At 39.3% G+C, this 21,229-nt stretch overlaps 1 protein-coding gene across 1 annotated transcript; it reads left to right on the forward strand.

Annotated features, from left to right (window-relative positions):
* Positions 1-263: 263 nt before the first annotated feature.
* On the forward strand, positions 264-10,437 carry MED4 (mediator complex subunit 4). Its single transcript, XM_076178115.1, has 6 exons — positions 264-411; positions 3,500-3,614; positions 3,799-3,918; positions 7,821-7,992; positions 8,567-8,671; positions 9,645-10,437. The coding sequence occupies exons 1-6, from the start codon at positions 347-349 to the stop codon at positions 9,836-9,838; spliced, it is 771 nt and encodes a 256-aa protein (XP_076034230.1). The 5' UTR covers positions 264-346; the 3' UTR covers positions 9,839-10,437.
* Positions 10,438-21,229: the final 10,792 nt, after the last annotated feature.

A 21,229-nucleotide genomic window follows, 5' to 3' on the forward strand; every position in this document is an offset into this window, starting at 1 on the left:
CAAGCGAGGTATAAGAGAATGAAGACCAGATAGAGAAAACGTCTGTTAGTGGAACAATGACTTTAATAATTCCTCAAAAACCTTGTTTATTGCACTTAAAAAAATAATGTTCAATGAAACGAACATTAAAACAATATGTCGTCAAATACACAGCATTAGAAATAAAAAGGACTTGTTTGTTTTTTGTGTTTTTGTAGTTATACAATGTGACTTTCCTGAAATGGTACCCCTCTGAAAATATTTCTCCTTTGTTTACATTTCAGACTATAACCATCCGTCTTCTTGATTCGACGAGTGTGGAGCGGGTGTTATCAATTTAACATAGTGACCCAGGGTGTCGAAAATAATGGCTTCTATCAGTACAAGAGAAAAACTATTATCGCTAATAGATGACGTGGAACTTATATCCAAGTTAGTAACACAGGTTTACGTATTATAAGGAAAAAAATTAACAAAACAAGGGCGTTTAGTAGACTGTATCATTAGAAGTCGGCATCTCACTGCTGTTATTGTCAAAAGGAATTGCATGGAAAGTACAAATGTGTTGTAAAAGTTCACAATTTTTTAGTACATTCAAATTTCATGGTTCTAACTTCTATCCCAGGCCAGTATCACGCAAACAAATTTTCACTACTTCAATTTTTTTTCACTTGAAAGATTATTTTTCTTATTGAATGGTTATGTTAGGTTAAACTATTGGACAACATAAGTTTCATGTGAAATTTACCTCTGCCTAGTCGCATTATATGGGAAGGGAGCTATGCTCATAGTAATGCACATAGGTAAAAATAACAGTAAGTACGATTACAAGTTATTTAGAAATTCGTTAACAAAAGTGGATAGTGAAAAAGATCTCGGTGTAATTATCAGTAACAACCTCAAATCATCCAAGCAATGTATTTCAGCCTCTGAGAAAGCAAATAAGATTCTGGGACTGATTGCGCGATCTTTTGATTTCAAAAGTCCATCACTCATTAACAAGCTATATAAATCGTTAGTTCGTCCACATTTGGAATATGCTGTTTCCTTATGGTCACCGAATCTCATTAAAGACATTGACAGACTGGAAAAAGTACAACGGCAAGCCACAAAACTGATTCCAAATATCAAAAATAAATCATACGAAAATCGACGAAAACACATGAATCTGTTTTCCCTAAAAAAGCGTAGACTCAGAGGTGACTTGATACAGGTCTTTAAGATTTTAAAGGGAATTGACAACATCAAAAGTGACAAAATTTTCACATTGAATGAGAATCAGACAAGAAACAATGGTCTCAAACTGTCCGGAAATAGATTCAATTTGGAAGTAGGGAGAAACAACTTTGCCAACCGTGTAGTTAATGAATGGAATAAACTTCCTGCACAGGTAGTGCAATGTAGTTCAGTTCGAAGCTTTAAGAATCATTTAGATAAATACTTAAGTAAGATGTTGTAATGATTATAATTTATCTTATATTATTTGTTTTGTTATCATTTGTCTGTCTGATTTTCATTTATTATTAGTTATATGTTATTTTATCATTTACTATTTACCTGTTTGTTTATTATTTTAACTATACCTATGCATTTATTTATGTATTTTATTTGTTATTTACATTATTATAGTTTTTATTTATTATTTTATTATTAATATGATTTTTTTTTTTTTTTTGCATCCGACCTAGATATGGATCAAAAGGTCTCCTGTCGGCATGCTCCGCCTTTGTAATCCTTTGTGACCCATCTTTGCATCTTTCAGCATTAAGTTTGTTCTTAAATTCTTTTATAGTTTTTGCACTCACTCATGCCTCATTCAGTTTGTTCCAAATATCCACCACTCTGTGTAGGAAACTATACTTTTTCAGATCTCTTCTATAACTATCCTTTGATTTTGAGTTTCTTTTCATGTCCTCTTGTTTTTTTCTTACCCCACTTTAATCAATCATCTCTGTTGAGGACTTCCATCTCTTTCATAATTCTGTAAGTGGTTAGTAGATTTCCCATTTCTCTTCTTTGTTACTGGGTTGAAAGTTCCAGTTTAGACAATCGTTGTTCGTACGTCAGTATAGAGAGAATTGGTGCCAACTTTGTTGTTGCTCTTTGAATTCTTTATATTCTTTTTAGTACTGGGTCTCCATAGTGTCGCAACATACTCCAATCTGTGTCTTATCAGTGTAATTAATATTTTCTTTACCATTTCCTCATCCAAGTAGTCAAAGGCCACTTTCATTGATCTTAGTAAATTGAAGGTTTCTCCAACTATTTTGTTGATATGCTTGTCTGGTGACATGTCTTTACTGATAATTATTCCTAGGCCCCTTTCAAGCTAATTTTTTCAACTTCCTTTGTACCAATTTTATATTGCCCTGATATTCTATTTTTGCTTTTTCCAAGCTCCATTATACTACATTTCTTGATGTTGAAGTTCGCTTCCCACTTTTGATCCATTCCCAGGCTTCATCCAGGTCTTTCTGTAGTGATTCAGTCTTCCTCCGTACTTGTGTGATTCTGGAATTTTACGCAGTCAACTCAAGTAAATGCCTGACTATAAATATACCAGTGGGTAAAGAGCTTTTGGACTTTAGTAAATTTGTGTCCATATATGGATATATTTAAGGCCAATTTAAGTAGTTACTGACAGACAAGGAAGTAAGAAGGATAATATTTCATTTAGCATAACTAACCCAAGTTTAGTGTTTAGTATTTTGTCAGCAGTAACAACTGCTTCTAGCCTTGGGGACAGTATTGCACAGACGATGTAGTGTCATACAGATGATAAAGGAGGGAAAAAGGAAGGAGCAATGACAGAAGTTAAGAGTGAACAATGCTCTTTTACCCGAGTTTAGATCATTTATGGCAGTCAGATATCATTTGGGTAGAATTCCAGAATCATTCAACCACTTGATTTTTAATATGAAACATGCTATATGCGAATACTATTATTACTACCGGTATATAACCTAACCTAATGAGATGTAATAAAAACTCTTTCGAGTGCAAAATAGACGTGAGAAATGTGTGTGATACTGGAATAGAATCATTATTTGATATATAGACATACAGTAAACCTTCAATATAATGGACGATATGGGGACAGGGTCTGTCGTTATGTCCAAAGATCCGTTATAACCGAGGATCCGCTATATCCAGTGGAAATACTGGACAGATTCATTATATCCCGAAGTTTGTCCAGTATTAGGAATTAGTAGGATTATAAATTATAGTAAACCCTTGATATAACGGACGATATTGGGACAAGGGTCTGTCGTTATATCCGAAGATCCATCATAACTAAGGACCACTTGCTATAATGGATGAAAACCCATTATAGCAAGGGTTTGTCTAGTCAGATTCTTTCCATCATATCCGATATCCAGTATATCGAGATCCATAATATCGAGGGTTTCCTGTACATTAAAACTATAGTGTACTGCTGTTCTTTGATGTTAGCTATCTTATTTGTTTTCAAGTCTCTAATCTTTATTTGGTTTACCTAATTCTGTACCCTGAATTGCAGAGAACTTCTAGAAAATAGTATAGCCCCCAAAAATAATCGACTTCCGCCCAACGAACAAGACCAATTAATTGAACTCCTCATTCACAAAGATGGAGAACTCAAAGATGCAATTAAGGTACAGTAATAATGATGAATTATTTTGTGTCCTTATTTCCCACTATTTCTGTGATTCAGCAGTAATTATTCATTGTTTTCCAAGTAAATGCTTAAAAGAGTCACATTTACCTTCATAATCTGAATAATTCCACTTCTAATTCCACCATTCATTATCTGAATAATTCCACTCTTCATTCCACCAGCTTGCAAGTGAGCAGGCAGTACTGGCCAGCATCATGGACACTGTCCAGGCAGAAGTTGACAGACATGACCAAATGATTCTTCAGCTACAAAAACAACTTCACGAAGCTCATCAGGCAATTGTAAGAACTTGTAAAAAAAATTCTTTCTCTAGTATATTATTACTATGATGGGATGACCCGTCGTTCAGGAGGTGCTGAGATGAGAGGGAGGGTGGAGGGGTGTGGAGTGTATTCAGGGATGGAATGGGTGGGAGTGATTTCATGCCTTTTTCTTTTTGGCTACCCCCCTTCTAAGGGGGAAAAAGCCTTGGTATATGTATGTATGTATGATTGGCCATGCTATGAGAATGGACAAGAGTAGATAACCTTAGAGGATGCATGTTAGAAATAAGAACAAGGGGTAGACCAATGACGGATGAGGTGAACAAGGTCCTAAGAGATTTAGGTCACAAATGAGCAAAGTCATCCATGAATTACAAAAAAAAAAAAAATAGATATGAATGTATAGACTAAGATATCTGTCCCATGAGGGATATTGACCAAACATGAACTATCATTTTAATTCTAATTATTTTATTTTAATTCTATTTATATTATAGTATTTTAGGAAGTTGCTAAATGTGAAGGAGGCTAGGGAGGGAAAGGTAGTTGCAGTGGGAAGCGCAAAGAAAATGACAGTAATGAATGAAGGAAATGAAGGAGAAATAAGGAAAGATTAGGTGGAAGCAGTTATTAAAATGATGAGAGCAGGTAAGGCATCTGGGTTAGATGGGTGTCATGTGGAGTGAAAAAAGGGAGGTACAGTGATGGTGGACTGCCTGGTGAGGTTTAATGTTTGTCTAAAAGAGGGTAGAGTGCTGGAGGAGTGCCTGTACAGTCCTACTTTACAAAGGAAAAGAGGACAAGTGTGAGTATAGTAGTTTCAGAGGGATCAGTTTGTTGAGTGTAGTTGGGAAGGCTTATGGGAGGGTTTTGATTGAGAGCATTAGGAGAGGAACAGAGTGAGTAATTAGTGAGGACCAGAGTGAGTAATTAGTGAGGAGCAGAGTGAGTAATTAGTGAGGAATAGTGTTGGTTTAGGACAGGTAGGGGCTTTGTGGATCAGATTTTTGTGGTAAGGCAGATATGTGAGAAAGCTTTAGGGAAAAGGTAAGGATGTTTTTTGAGCCTTTATGGATTTGGAAATGGCTTATGAGAGGATAGACAGGGAGGTATTGCAGATGTATGAAAGTGGTAGTTACTGACGAGTCTGTTGATATAGACACCATGTGAAGACAAAGCCTTTATTAATACGACGTTTCACTTCTTACAGCTTTTTCAAGTACTTGAAAAGGCCGTAACAAGTGAAATGTCTTACTGATAAAGGCTCCGTCCTCATGTGTTGTTTATTTCAATAGTATTGCAGATATATACGTGATAGCAGGAAAGCTGTTAAGAGCAGTCAAGAGTTTTTATGAGAGTAGCAGAGCCTGTGTTAGAATTAAAAATGGAGGGGGGATGGGTTGCTGATTAAATGAAGCATCCTTGCTGTGGATGTGTTGTGTCTTGCTGCATTGCTTCTGACCCAGGGCAGTGGGTGAGATACAGGGATGACCCATTATCCAGGAGGAGCCAAGGAAAAAGGGAGGGAGGAGTGGTGAATGGGAGTGAAGTATGTGGGGATGAAATGGGTGGGAGTAGATGTATGTCTTTGACTTTGGCTACTGCTTCTGACCCAGGGCAGTGGACAGGATGCAGGGATGACCCGTCATCCAGGAGGTGCCAAGATAAGAGGGAGGGAAGAGGGTAGAGGGGAGTGGAGTATGTAGGGGATGGAATGGGTGGGAGTGGTTGCTATGCCTTTGGCTTTTGACTACCTCGCATGTAAGGGGGAAAAGAAGCCTTTGGTATATGTATGTATGTACTTTGGCTACCTCCCTTGTAAGAGAGAAAAAGCCTTTGGTATATGTGTATCTGCATTTATACTATGTTTGCTGGCTGAGCTGGGTAGAGCCTCACTACTTGCAGCTGAGGTCGAGATGATTGCAGTTTGAACCTTGCTGCAAGCAAGTTGGACCAAGGACAGTTCATTATATTCTAAGCTACAGGGTCCTCTGTAAGAGGCACCATCTAGCCTCCTATCGGGGAATTTGTGATATTAAAACGAATCTTCATCATATTTACAGTTATGAGGGACCAAGTTGCCCTAGATGCAACCACCACACCGAGGACACATAACATCTCATACTGCAATGCCATACACTAACATTCCTCAGACAATAACACAGTATATCTTCCCTGAGCAACTTAACCCCTTCCATACGGTGCCGCACACGTAGGCGTCATGAGGAGCAAGTGGATTCGCGACGCTGCCATATCGGCGTCTTGATTATATTTATTGTAGTCGCCCCTCCATAATGACATTCTTTCTAATTCTTTTGTAATCACATTTTCTATGGTTATCAAAACTCACGGGTGAAGAGAGAACGATCGATATAAGCGGTGACTATATTTTATGATGCGAGTATTATTACGACACGTCGTACGGCTGGCATTGGTTGCTGCCACCGAGATCTAAGTCCATGACGCCTACGTGTGCGGCACCGTATGGAAGGGGTTAACCCCTAGAATATGATGATGCCTATGTAGGTGGCAAGAGGCATGAATGAGTATATGAGATGTTGACATTGGCGTCCTGATTACAATGGAATCTCACTATTCGTACACAATCCATTCCACGAGGCTGTTTGAATGGTGATTTGTATGTATGGCGAATCATTTTTCCCATATGATATACAGACGCTCCTCAACTTACGTTTTAGTTACGTTCCGAACGGCCGAACGTAAGTTGAAAATGAACGTAAGTTGTTACTGTACTATACATCCGTAAATTCTACTACCGTATCTTATAAAACACCTCTAAATCATTAATTATACACATAACATTGTAAAATAATAACATTAATTTCAAATAAATTAAATTCAAGCAACATAAATTGAGATGGTGGAGGAGGAGGAGGCAAGGCATGTTCAGTTTGTCATTTGTGCAATGTAAACAATGGACGCAGCGTCGTGCGCAAGTATCGTTTGAACTATGGAGAGCGCGCTAAACTAAAAAATTCACTAAAAAAAAAAATTACAATTTTTTTTTTACAGTCAGTTCAAACGTAAAATCGAAAAAACGTAAAACGAATGAACATAAGTAGAGGAGTGTCTATAATGTAAATTGGATTAATCCGTTCCAGACCCTTTTAGGCTTGGTTGAATCACTAATAATTTTTGGACCCATGGCTGCACTATTTTTAATAAAAATAACAAAAAATGGCAATAAAGTAGCACAAAGTTTCACAAAGCTTGCATGGATGATGCGTAGTGTATGGAAGCTAGCACGAGACTGAGCTGAAGCGACCGCGTGGCATGGCCAGTAACAAGGTGACGCTGTCTGAATCACGGGCCAAGCTTACGAATGACGAGTTGAATTTTATTTGAACAAGTTGGACGAATAACGAGTTGTACGAGTAGAGAGGCGGACGAATGGCGGGGTTCCACTGTATGTTACAAAGTATTACAAACGCCCTAACATTTGATTTTTATTGAAGTAGTTAACCTCTTCAATAAGAGTCAAATATTCGCAAGCACATCAGGTTGCCTGATGTACGATAATGCACCACTGCACATATTATAAAGTTACTGCCGGTATATTCATTTACTTTCGCCTTGAATAGAAATGACATCACAGAAAATGGGATCAAGCCTGTTCACAGAGTACTGGGGTCACTCAGCTACAACTACAAAATAAATAGAATTAGGACATCAATGCTGGCATCCTCATGTATCCCAGTCGCAGTTCATGACACCTATGTTGATGTTATCATATGCAAGATGTTAAGCAAGAAATAACAGGGAGGAGCAACAGACTGAATGAATGAATATATAGATTTCTCACCAATTTATACATATATCTTAAATATGTGTGTCTTGTGTAGCAAAAATACAATATATACCTTGCAGGTGTTTATTATTATTAACTTTTTCCCCCACAGTCTGTTGCTCTTTATCAAGCCAACCAAAAACTTCAGAGCATAGCTCGTGCCAACAAACGACCTGTCAACAGTGAGGAATTGATCAAGTATGCTCACCGAATATCTTCCACATATGCTGTGACTGCTCCCACCACCTGGGTTCAGGGTGATCCTCGGAGACCTTATCCAACAGGTAGGTTTCATTGAAAATACTGAAAAAAATTAATAAGTAAATTTTTTTTTTTTTTTTTTTTCTTTCTCTATAGTTTACTGACTCGTGTGAGTAATCCTTGTATTTGTTTCATTCATAGATTGTTAATGGTAGTTTGTCTTGCATTCATATTTAACCCCTTCCATACGGTGCCGCACACGTAGGCGTCATGGGGAGCGAGTGTATTCGCGAGGCTGCCATATCGGCGTCTTGATTATATTTATTGTAGTCGCCCCTCGATAATGACATTCTTTCTAATTCTTTTGTAATCGCATTTTCTATGGTTATCAAAATTCACGGGTGAAGAGAGAACGATCAATATAAGCGGTGACTATATTTTATTATGCGAGTATTATTACGACACGTCGTACGGCTGGCATTGGTTGCTGCCACCGAGATCTGAGTCCATGACGCCTACGTGTGCGGCACCGTATGGAAGGGGTTAAACAAACTGCCAACAAAATGAAGTAAAATTAACATATTTAGTTGTCAGGGTGTGGTATGGTATGTGCTGTAGATGTTTAAACATGTGAAATAAATTTCTTCTGAAATACAGATATAGAGATGCGAGCTGGATTCCTGGGACAGAATGGCCAACTACTGCACACACAGTCCCATATATCTGACTCGCTCCTTAGAGGACAGCAGACAGGAAGCAAAGGTAACTGACATTTCTTTCAAAAATTTATTCTCCCCTTTCTCTCTCCCCCTCTCCCCCCTCTCTCTCTCTCTCTCTCTCTCTCTCTCTCTCTCTCTCTCTCTCTCTCTCTCTCTCTCTCTCTCTCTCTCTCTCTCTCTCTCTGTGACAGTATCAATAATGGTGAGGTTGAAAGAATGCAGTATTACATGTGATAGCTTAAGTATAATGTTTATTACCCCATCTGGGGTATTGGTTATATGTTATTGTGAGGTTAAAATCTGCTCAGTAGCATGCAAATGATACTTTAGGATCTATGGGGTGCCCATATGGACCAGAGCCACACACCATTTTACCTGTGATAGAGGAAATCTCTGTTCATAGAGAAATGATGCTACTTTATTATACTGTAACTGCCTCTCTGTAATGCTTTCCTGTACCACTTCTCTAACTATACATTTCCTTTTCCACCAAACCTTGTGGTACATACATACATACATACACCAAAGGCCTTTTCCCCCTTACACAGGGGGTAGCCATATAGAGGAGGAAGAATATCGCCACAGAGTGTTCCCACTTGAGTCGTAAAAGGCGACAAAATTGGGACGGTAATAGGAATAGGCGTTCTACTCTCTGTAGCCCCAAAGGGGACATTCCTAAAAAAAAAAAAAAAAAAAAGCTCCGGGAAGAGAATTCCAGCCAGATACCTAAGGTTTGGGTGGGATTGGATTTATGCCTTTGGCTACCTCTCTTGTAAGGGGGGAAAAAGCCCTTGAGGTGTGTGTGTATGCGTGTGTGTGCATTTGCCTAGTTGCATTATACAGGAAGGGAGCTATGCTTGTAGTGACCCGTCTTTGCATCTTTCAGCGCTCAAGTTTGTTCTTAAATTCTTTTGTGTGTATGTGTGTCTGTCTGTCATGAGATGAAAGGTATACAAGATGTTTCATTCCAATGTTTCATGTCAGGATAATACTAACCTTTTAAATTCCCTTTGCAGAACCGACCACCACAGGCAGCCTCGGAAGTGGAGGTGGCAGTGGGGGCGGTGGAGGTACCTTCTCTTGGCAGCCTTCCGGAGACCTCCACGTCCACGTAGCAGGTCATTCTGCAGTGGTCGAGAAGAAGGAACAGGAGGACGTAGAAGTTATGAGTACAGATTCCTCCTCTTCGTCATCTTCGGATTCACAATAAATGTGCAAAGGACCTGAGGAATATAGTGTATGATTGTATTAAGTGTCACATGTACTGTACAGTTAACGAAAAATGTGGGAACCCCCATTATTTGATGGAATATGAAGCAAACTTTACGTTAGAAGCTGTATTCATGTTCCGTATGATGGGGATATTGTATACATCAACAGACATCTTATATACTTTCTCATGACAAGCGTTTATGTACTCTTTGGTGGGCTGTATACACACTGTGTGTCCATATGTGATATTAAATGTGTAGTTACGTAGTATGATGCATTGCAATGTGAAATGTATAATTTATTTATACTTGATGTGTACAAGTTAAATCACAGGTACTGGTTGTCATGTGTCATGCATCATGTATTTGTCAATATTTATATTTGTCATGAATGTGTAAAATGAGGAGCATGCCAACAGGGGACCTTTTGGTCTGTAACTGATGTATGAATTACAATTTTTTCTAATCATTCGCGGAATGTTAGATGTTATATGCAAAAAATGGCCCATAAGCATCCTCAGGATTTTTTTCACAACTAATTATTAAGGTTGGTTGTAAGTCTAGGAGGTATAATATTTTATTAAAATAAGACATTTAATATATTTGTTTTTCTGAAAACCCCATTTGTTTATTGTGCCCAAAGGGATTTCTCCCCATCTTTGCTATTTCTGCACAAGGGGATGGAGAGGGGGGTCAAAGGATTACAAAGGAAGAGCATGCCAACAGACCTTTTGGTCCATAATTAGGTCAGATGTGGAAAAATAGATAAACAAGTATATACACACATACATATACCAAGGCTTTTTCCCCCTTACAGGGAGGTAGCCAAAAAGGAAAAGGCATAAAATCATTCCCACCCATTCCATCCCTGAATACATTCCACACCCCTCCACCCTCCCTCTCATCTTAGCACCTCTTGGAGGTGCTAACAAGTAGATCAAAGCATATAATAAATAGATAATGATAAACAAAAATAACAATTTATAATAAAAAGTCAATGGATAATTCATTAACTGAATTAATAATGTACTACACAGCTGGTGAAGTTGTTTCTACCCACCTCCAAATTAAATCTACTTCCAGACAGTTTGAGACCATTATTTCTTGTCTGTTTCGCATTCAGTGTAAAATTTTTGTCACAATGTAAATTCTCTTTAAAATCTTAAAGACCTGTATCAAATCACCCCAGAGTCTATGTTTTTTTAGGGAAAATAGATTCATATGTTTTAGTTGACTTTTGTATGATTTATTTCTGATATTTAGAATCAGTTTTGTGGCTCACCATTATACTTTTTCAAATCTGTCAACGTCTTAAATGAGATTCAGTCGATCAGCACATTCCAAATGTGGACAAACGAATTATATATATAGCTTGTTAATGACAGATGTACTTTTAAAATCAAAAGATTGTCCAATCAGTCCTAGAATCTTATTTGCAGAAATACACCACTGAGATGATTTGAGATCATCACTGATAATTACTCCAAGATCCTTCTCAATATCCACTTTTGTTAATGAATTTCCAAATAACCTGTGATAGTACTTATTGTTATTTCTACCTATGTGAATAACCTTACATTCACTTGTGTTAGATTTCATTAGCCACTTTTCAGACCATTGCTGTAGTTTATCTAAATCTTCTTGAGTGACGCAGCCTTGCTATGGATATACTTTGTCTCACTGCAAAGCTTCTGACCCAGGTCAGTGGGCAGGAGACAGATATTATCCTTTCATCTATGAGGACCTAATATGAGGGGGAGGAAATGGGAGTGGGTATATGCTTTTTGACTTGGCTACCTGCCTTTTTCTTTTTGGCTACCTCCCTTGTACGGGGGAAAAAGCCTTGGGATATGTATGTATGTACCTCCTTTATAAGGAGAAAAAGCCCTTAGTATATAGATAGATAGTGTACTGTACTAAGATATGAGGAAAACAAATGGGAGTGGGATGGGTAGAAGTTGATTGCCTTGGCTAGCTACCTCCATTATAACTCGGAAGAAGTCTGGTATAAAGATAAAATTAATTGTGCAGTTTGCTATAAAAAAAAAAAAAAAAAAAAAAAAAAATTATCCATGAATAAATGATAGTGAAAGATGCATTACCATAAATTTCATCCTTTTCTCTTTCTAAGTCATTATCTAACTTTATTATTGGACAACAGTCAGCACCAGAACAAAACTGTCTGGTACAATGCAAGCATAAATCTGATAAGTCTTGCAGAGATGAAAGGGTTTATTGAGTTTTAATTTCATCATTCTTGGGCACTTCCAAAGGCCCTTCCTCCCTTAGAATAAGAGTGACAATCAAAGCATGCACCTGTCTCACATATATCAAAACCCATTCAAAGCCTCTCTATCTCGGCACCTTGTGTAATAAAGGGTCACCTGCCACAAAACTTGGGTCAAAGGCAATACAGCAAGGCATACTGCTTCCTAATAAGGAGCCAACATCTGATTCCGATTACCTTCCATCACTTCATTATATAACCTACTCCTCATTCACTCAAAAAGATTTACAGAGCAGGCAAAAGCAACTCCTTAGTGAAATGAAATGATCTGATGTCAACCCAAACAAAATTGGTGAAGCACATATCGGTGATCAAAAGGTTTGGGGGATCTGTGACAAATATCTGACTGGTAGTTGAGCTAGATGGGTGTCAGAGGGAAGACTGTTCCTACAATCCATCCATTCTAATCTCTTATCGAAGTGGTCATCAAAATTGTGTCATTTGAGATCATTCCCTGTAATCTAGATGACAAGAGCATCACTGAACTATTTCAGTTGGGGGGAGCGGCCTCGTGATGGCCGCTTGTCCTCTTAGTCTCCTACTTATTGTCCATTTCTTTTATTCTGTTAAAAATCTATAGTATAATCACCACGGAAAGATGCACTCAACCAGTCATTTCATAAATATGTAATAGTAGTACTGCCCGTGTAACCTGACTGGAGCATCTGTCTTGAACTCTTGGGCCTGTCCCTCTCTGATCCAGACTGGCTGGACTTAGGGTGACATGGGCCTACCAGGTGCGTTCAAAATCATTATCACAGTTGCCTTGATCTGAAAATCCAGCTTTGAGAAACTAACACTCCATTTCTGAACTGGGGTCCAATATCTCTATTAGCTTCAACATAAGGAAAACTAGCAAATGCACCCCTCCTAGTATTAAGTGACACAGAAACAGACCCACATTAATACAAAGCTGTTTCTTTCCTGAGAAATCTATAGAAGAACCTAAGAGCTATCATTAGCTGTTGTGGGCTGCAAATCTCCAATCAGTAAAACTCAAGGCAATACATACATATACCAAAGGCTTTCTTCCCCCTGACACAGAAGGTAGCCAAAAGACAAAGGTATAGAAACCACTCCCACCCATTCCATCCCCTACATACTCCACTCCCCTCTACTCTCCCTCTTATCTTGGCACTTCCTGGATGACCAGTCATCCCTGCATCTTGTCTACTGCCCTGGGTCAGAAGCAGTGTTGCAAGACACAGCACATACACAGCGAGGCCGCTTCATTAACTCAAGGCGATATTTATTATTGTTACTAGGATGGAAGCTGACTGGCTGAGCAGGATATAGTCTCACTACTGACGGATGAGCTCAGGAGTGGAGGGAGTTCAATTCTCACCTGGCAGCAAGTAAATTTGTAGTACAGACATACACTGAATTCCTTCAAAAAGTCCTCCACAAGGGATCACTGTTCTAGCCCTCTCTGAGATGGAGAGTCTATGACATTAAATGGAATTGTTCCAGATGTAATGGTAAAAAATTTCTTTAAACCCCTCAGTATAGTTGTGCATTGTAAACACATCATTACTTCATATGTTACCCTGTCTGCAATGTAGCAGGGCTATCAGTGCTTAAGGATCATGAGTCCTTTCTGACATGACAAGCTGACTACAGGTACTGGAGTTGAAATAAATACCTCTACCATCTCACATCCAGTCATCAACACTACTCCAGTGTCAACAATTTATTGTAGCAAATACCAGGCACTTCCATTCAATTAATGGTTACTTTCAGCAATATATTAAGGATGGATACTCGTCCCTCAGTTGAATAAAATAATCTGGCATTCATAATGGCAAAATAAACAGTAGGCCTACATTACAACACTGGAATGGTATCAACAAGTTAAATGTGTAGTCAGCACTTTTAGGGACTTCAATTACAACACTGGACCAGTTATATAACATTCTTTTATTTTTTCACATCTAGAAACAAATCACATAGGGATATTGAATCACTTTAATTTGTACTTTCCCACCATTCTGCTAGACTCCTGAAATTTCTCATTAACCAGCCCTTGCATTAATCAACAGTCTACACCTTTTCTTTCTCTCGTTATCTTAAAAAGAATCTATCTGTTTAGTTTATGTGTGAAGGAGTGAGAAATGACAAAATTCCTTCTCACGTATGTCTCTTTCGCTTTGCAAATAACTGCTAATTAAGAAAATAAAGTAAAAAAAAAAATTATTAATAATAAAAACAAGAGGGCTACGCATGCAGTGTGGTGGTACTTTTATGATCCTTAACCCCAAATTATAAAGATGTAAGAAATGATGTATATGTTTTTAATTTCGATGACTGTGGGTATACTTTGACCCTCTTATAAGAAAGTTTTACTGCTTCCGTATATACACATACCATAGGAAAGTCTGGTGCTGGGATTAGAATACCCCCCCACGTATTCCTTGCACGTAGTAAGTCAAACTTTACATTAGTAATTACGAGGCAGGCCCGTGCAGGGGGGGGAGGTGCCCGAGCACCTGCCCCTTTGCCCTGTGCCCCAATAGTGCCTTCACAAAAATATATAAAAATGAATGAAAAATTAGTTCTCACAGGCTTTTTCCATTTTCTTACCATTCAGAAATTATAATGTGGAAAATGGTGTTGCACCCTACCGGATAGTTGCCTAAAACGAATGATATCAATAGAGTGAAGTGCCCAATTTCCAGCCCAAATCACCTGCCCCTTGTAATGTCTATGCACATTACTGTTACGAGGGCAGCGACATTATCTGTAAAGATATGTGAGGCGGATGATTCAAGTGAGGTATTTGGATAGACTATAGTCTATAAAAAGGTCCTTCATTCTGACAATCATGGCTATAATAATATACTTAAAGAGACAAAGTTTTATTTTTCTATCTTTATATTAATTTCATTCTTTATTTTTTCTAACGGTATGGTCAGTCATTTTACATAACACATAACATGGTAAATATTGTACTACTAAACCATATAGATTGAATATATATATATATCTATTCTAAATTTTATAAAAATCGTAACTTAGGGATTAATGCTTTTAATAAAGTAGACATTTAATCAGCAGCCGACACCGTATGGCATTGACAGGGATGTCAATGTATATAGCGGGTCAAGAAGTAATTCGTTCTCTGTGTTATATAATTCTTGCTAGCCAGAATAAGTGTAAATTTATCTAGTAGTGACATAGATATGAAAGGTTGCGGTGCTTAAAGTGAATACGAAAAGATGGTGTAATATGTGACAAAATAAGAAAATATAAAGTTCAGTGATCGCCAAAGAAGCCCACAAAAGTTATTCTTCTTGTGCACATCTTTATCACATCAGAAAGGGTAAGTGTAATAGAGATTAATCAAATAATTCATAAGTTAATATACAAAAGGAAATTGGAAAGTTTAGTAGAATAGGCTGTTGGTTGGCTAAGTTACTAAGTACATAATGATAATTGCTGTCTATATTTTTGTTTACAAATTTTGTGAAAACTTGTTTATTTGTCAGGTACAATATAATAATATTGAGTTTTCAGTAATTTGTCAACATCTTATTTTCATATAGATTTAAAAATGTATGCTAAATTACTAACACTTGTGATACAGTATAGGGGTACCTTATAAGTTATAAGTCTTCTAGATGAAAAAGAAGTTTACTGAGTTAAAATATATGTACAAAGCATGGGGAATCGAAATTATGTAGCTTAGTTCTATAAATTTCTATTATAAGTGAAAAAATGTATATGTATTTCGTAATCGCAGATAAAATGTTTATTTTTTTATAGATATTAAGGTCTAGGTTAAAGTTTTGGACGATTGGTCTTGAATTTTCGTTTTCTGTTTCATGAGAATCATAGAAAACTGTGTTTGTTTGGATTATAATTTAATCAAAACGGTCAAACATATTCACTCACTTTTTCAAATATTGTATTGAAAATAAGGGAAATAAAAAGGCATAACATTTCAATCATAATAAAATTATATTTACTTGTTTTATATCACAATTTCTTTATCTGTAGGCAAGTATAAACAGTACCGTATAGGCTTGTCTAGTTTGTCAAACAAAGACTAGTATTAATAGTATTTTTTTCTAACTAGTCACTTGATTTGGTTTTAGTGGTGAATCGAGAGAAATATGTAATTGTGTGGAATTTTTCATCTGTATTAAATAGAAACATATTACCAGTTACTAGATAATAAGTCCGTGAAAAATTAAGTAATATGATAATAAATGGTAATTTATATATCCCATAACTTCAAGGACCTGGGTTTAAGTCTTCAAGGGTTGTTGGTGACTGCCACGTGCCCTAGTTAGTTATTTATTAATTCATATCTTTAGTTGTGTATGAATGATGCTGTGATGCACGAGAGGGAGTTGGTGGGGGTATGGGGGGTGAGGAAGTATGTATGAGAAAAATTTGACGCAGTCAGAAGGGATTTCTCTCCGTCTTCTTTTATGCATAAGGGGACGGAGAGGGGGTGGGGGTCGCCGAATTTATGAAGCGGCCTTGCTGTGGATGTGCTATGTCTTGCGACACTGCTTCTGAGCCAGGGCAGTGGACAGGATGCAGGGATGACCCGTCATCCAGGAGGTGCCAATATAACAGGCAGGGAGGAGGGTGGAGGGGAGTGGAATATATAGAAAATGGAATAGGTGGGAGTGGTTTCTATGCCTTTTTCTTTTTGGCTACCCCCCATGTAAGGGGGAAAAACCCATTGGTATATATATGTAGTTACTTGATTGTTATTATGTATGGTATTATTTTAGTTGTACACACCTACGCGATATAAAATTGGAAAATTTTATATTAATTTTGTAAATTATAACACATGAACCTAATATGCAATTTTCTTGGCGGAAACAAAAAACAAAAACAAAAAAATCTTTCTACAAGCAAATTTACAAAGGAACGAAGCCGCTAGGATACGGCACGGACACGTTGTGCACCGGGTGTTCTCCAACTCCAGGTGACGTTGATAAGCGCTGTTACAAAGACGATAGGGCTTCCTTGGACTTTATGAGAGAGCACGGGGTTCTGCCGTCGTCTGTTAATTGGCCGAGGTATAACAATAATGTTTTCGGGGATGAAATGGGTGGGAATGTTTTTGTGCCTTGTCCTTTTTGGCTACCCCCCTGGTAAGGGAAAAAAAAAAGCCTTGGTATATGTATGTATGTATGTACAACAATAATAATCAGGCCGTCAGCATCCCTGACGACGACCCGGATGATCTTTAGAATTTGAGGTACCGAATTACCCAACATGGGTCACTTACGTTAGTTAGGTTAGGTTAGAATAGACTAATTTATTATCCTTTCATTTCTTCGACCTTGGCACCTATCAAAACAAACATGGCGTATCATTCAACCGCCGCGACTTCGTTCGTTAGAAAATAGGTTTTAGCAACTTTTTTTGTTATTGGTTTCCGTCAAGAAAATTGTATATTTCGTTGATCTATCATAATTTACAAAATTAATATTTAATTTTCTATTGCTATATCGCGTAGGTGTGCACAACTAAAACTTTACCTTATTTGTTGATTTATTATTATCTATTATTACTATTTATATATTATTATTTAGTTATTTATTTATTCATTTATTTACTTATTTATCCCTGCATCTTTGTGTTTACTTAATGTTTTATTATCCATATATTATTGTTTATCATTTGTATTATCTATATATCATCATCATTATATTATTATTATTATCATCATTGCTATTATTATTATCATTATTATTATGCTATTATCATTATTATGCTATTATTATTATGATGCTATTATTATTATTATTATGCTATTATTATTATTATGCTATTATTATTATTATTATTATTATTATTATTATTATCATTATACTATTATTATCATTATTGTTTGTTTATTTATTTATTATTTATTTATCCTTGTATTTTTGCGTTTACTTCATATTACTTTTCCCCACGTGGTAATCAGACTAAAACCTGTAGGTGGATTTTGGTAGATTCTAAGTGTCGTGCGTTGAGCACGTCCGCTGTGGCCAACTCTCTGCGCAGATGGGGAAACTTTGTCCACCTTGGTAATCTTGGTCTGCCCCCTTGGTAAACAAAGGACGTGGATGGAGGACTTAACCAACTAAGGGAGTCGAGGAGGAAGAAGGGAAGAGGAGGAGTGAAAACGAGGAGGAAGGAGGGAAGAGGAGGAGGAGGGAAAAGGCAGAAGAAGGGGAGAGGAGGAAGAAGGAGGGAAGAGGAGGAAGGAGGAGGGAAGAAGAGGAAGAAGGAGGGAAGAGGAGGAAGAAGAAGGGAAGAGGAGGAAGGAGGGAAGAGGAAGAAGAAGGAGGGAAGAGGAGGAAGAAGGAGGGAAGGGGAGGAAGAAGGAGGGAAGGGGAGGAAGAAGGAGGGAAGGGGAGGAAGAAGGAGGGAAGAGGAGGAAGAAGGAGGGAAGAGGAGGAAAGAAGGAGGGAAGAGGAGGAAGAAGGAGGGAAGAGGAGGAAGAAGGAGGGAAGAGGAGGAAGAAGGAGGGAAGAGGAAGAAGAAGGAGGGAAGAGGAGGAAGAAGGAGGGAAGAGGAGGAAGAAGGAGGGAAGAGGAGGAAGAAGGAGGGAAGAGGAGGAGAGAAGAGGAGGAGGGAAGAGGAGGAAGAAGAAAGAGGGAAGAGGAGGAAGAAGGAGGGAAGAGGAGGAAGAAGAATGAGGAAGAGGAGGAAGAAGAAGGAGGGAAGAGGAAGAAGAAGGAGGGAAGGGGAGGAAGAAGGAGGGAAGGGGGGGAAGAAGGAGGGAAGGGGGAAGAAGGAGGGAAGGGGAGGAAGAAGGAGGGAAGGGGAGGAAGAAGGAGGGAAGGGAAGAGGAGGGAGAGAAACACCTTTTGCTTAGAAGAATAAGAGTAAATGAAGATTGAGAAAACGCACATACACACGTACAGAACACACACCAACGCACGCACACACATGCACACACACACAAAAGTACACACGCTTACGAATGCGCCCACGAATACGCCCACCCCAAAACACGCCCATCCCAAAACACGCCCATCCCAAAACACGCCCATCCCAAAACACGCCCATCCCAAAACACGCCCATCCCAAAACACGCCCATCCCAAAACACGCCCATCCCAAAACACGCCCATCCCAAAACACGCCCATCCCAAAACACGCCCATCCCAAAACACGCCCATCCCAAAACACGCCCACACCCACGCCCGTGGATGGGAATTTTGTATATGGATACTAGAAGGTTTGGTTTTTACTGTTTGTGATGGATTTTACTTATTGTTCATAATAACGATGACGAGGGGAAATGGGTCGTATAGTGAGGGCTAAGAGTGAGGGAAAGGGATGACACGATGAGGGGAAATTACTGGTGTGGTGAGGGGAGACAGGTGTTCCGAGGGGAAATGATGATAGTTTAGAAGAGGGGAGACAATTAGCGCAGTTACATGCAGAGGGGAAACTGGCTTCTTGACGAGGGGAAAGGGACTCTGTTGTAATGAGGGGAAACTGGTGCTATGGTGAGGGGGGGGGGGAAAGGAGAGTTTGGTTACCGTGAGTGAAAAAGAGGGGAAACTGATATTACAAAGAGGGGCAAATTTATTTCATGAGGGGAAAGGGATGCCGTCACACATAGCAGACACAATGAGGGGAAAACGGCGAGGGGAGTCGAACACAGCATTAAGGATTGCATAGAATCAGAGGGGAAACGGGAAACGTGACGAACGAGGGGAGAAGAATTATTCAGCGCCGAGGGGACATTTCAGTATCACGTCGAAAAATAGCGAAGATCCTAGCTAGGATGAGGGGAACAAAGGGGTAAGGTATCCTGATACGATGAGGGGAGAAAGTGAGGGGTCATAGGAGGCACTGGCCGCTATGACGAGGGGAAAATAGAGGGTTCGTAGGGGATCACGTGCATGTAGGTTGTGGTAGGGACGAGAGCTGAGGGGAGAGGGAGGGAGAGTGAGGGAAGACAGAAGCCTCGATGGGGGTGATCAGACCGGGTGGGAAGGGGGGGGGGTAGAAGAGAAATGTCACATTTTTCTTTTTATTTCGAAAAAAAAACACCAGCTCTATATGTACGCGCTCGCGTGTGTGTGTAAGAGGGGGTTTACACGTGTTTAAAGTGATGTGTGAGCGTGTGAACGGGGTATTTGGGGTTTAACCAACGTGTTCGACAACCAAATACCCCGTTCACACATCACTTTAAACACGTGTCTGTCGAACCGCGTTCGACGAACCGTTAGACCGTCTAAATCCCCTCTATGACTCACCACCAGTCTTTGGACCACGTGTTGGACTCGTGATCGACAGCTATTTCCCTCTCGATAGAGTGCTCAGAGCTCGTATATGACCGATCTATGGGTAATGATGTGACCTTACACGCACACACACACACCCCATTCCCCGCCCACGAGAGTTGGAGTAACAATCCACAACGCAGCGATACTGAAATTATTTCAGCCGTGGGCGGGATTCGAACCCGGACCGCCGTAGTGGCAGGCGAGAACTCTAACCACAGCGCCACGAGGTTTTGTGTGTGTGTGTGTGTGTGTGTGTGTGTGTGTGTGTGTGTGTGTGTGTGTGTGTGTGTGTGTGTGTGTGTGTGTGTGTGTGTGTGTGCACGTGTGTGTGTGTGTGTATTCACCTTGGTCTTTGGTCTTTTGGATCACGTGTTGGACTCGTGATTGACAGCTATTTCCCTCCCGAAAGAGAGCTCAGAGCTCTAATGACCGATCTATGGGTAATGCTATGACCTTACACACACACACACACACACACACACACACACACACACACACACACACACACACACACACACACACACACACACACACACACACGGCCCGGTGGCAGATTGGTAAAGCACTGGCCTCACAAGCCGGAGAACCGGGGTTCGATTCCCCGGTCGGGCGGAGACAAGTTGGGTTTGTCTCCTTTCACGTGTAGCCCCTGTTCACCTAGCAGCGAGTAGGTACGGGACGTTAGTCAAGGAGTTGTGACCTTGCATTCCCGGTGTGTGGAGTGTGAGTGGTCTCAGACCTACCCAGAGATCTGCTAATAATGAGCTCTGAGCTCACTGCCGTAGGGTGGTGTCTGGCTGTCTCGAAAAGAGGCTGCAGCAGATCCGAGGTGAATACACACACACA

This window comes from Oratosquilla oratoria, chromosome 41 (genome assembly GCF_046742065.1).
Source record: "Oratosquilla oratoria isolate Oo_2021 chromosome 41, ASM4674206v1, whole genome shotgun sequence".
Lineage (NCBI taxonomy): Eukaryota > Metazoa > Arthropoda > Malacostraca > Stomatopoda > Squillidae > Oratosquilla > Oratosquilla oratoria.

Coding starts and splice junctions, on each gene's coding strand:
- MED4 (XM_076178115.1), top strand. CDS start 347: ATGGCTTCTATCAGTACAAGAGAAAAACTATTATCGCTAATAGATGAC. Junction 412..3,499: donor GACGTGGAACTTATATCCAA/GTTAGTAACACA, acceptor CCTGAATTGCAG/AGAACTTCTAGAAAATAGTA. Junction 3,615..3,798: donor AACTCAAAGATGCAATTAAG/GTACAGTAATAA, acceptor TCATTCCACCAG/CTTGCAAGTGAGCAGGCAGT.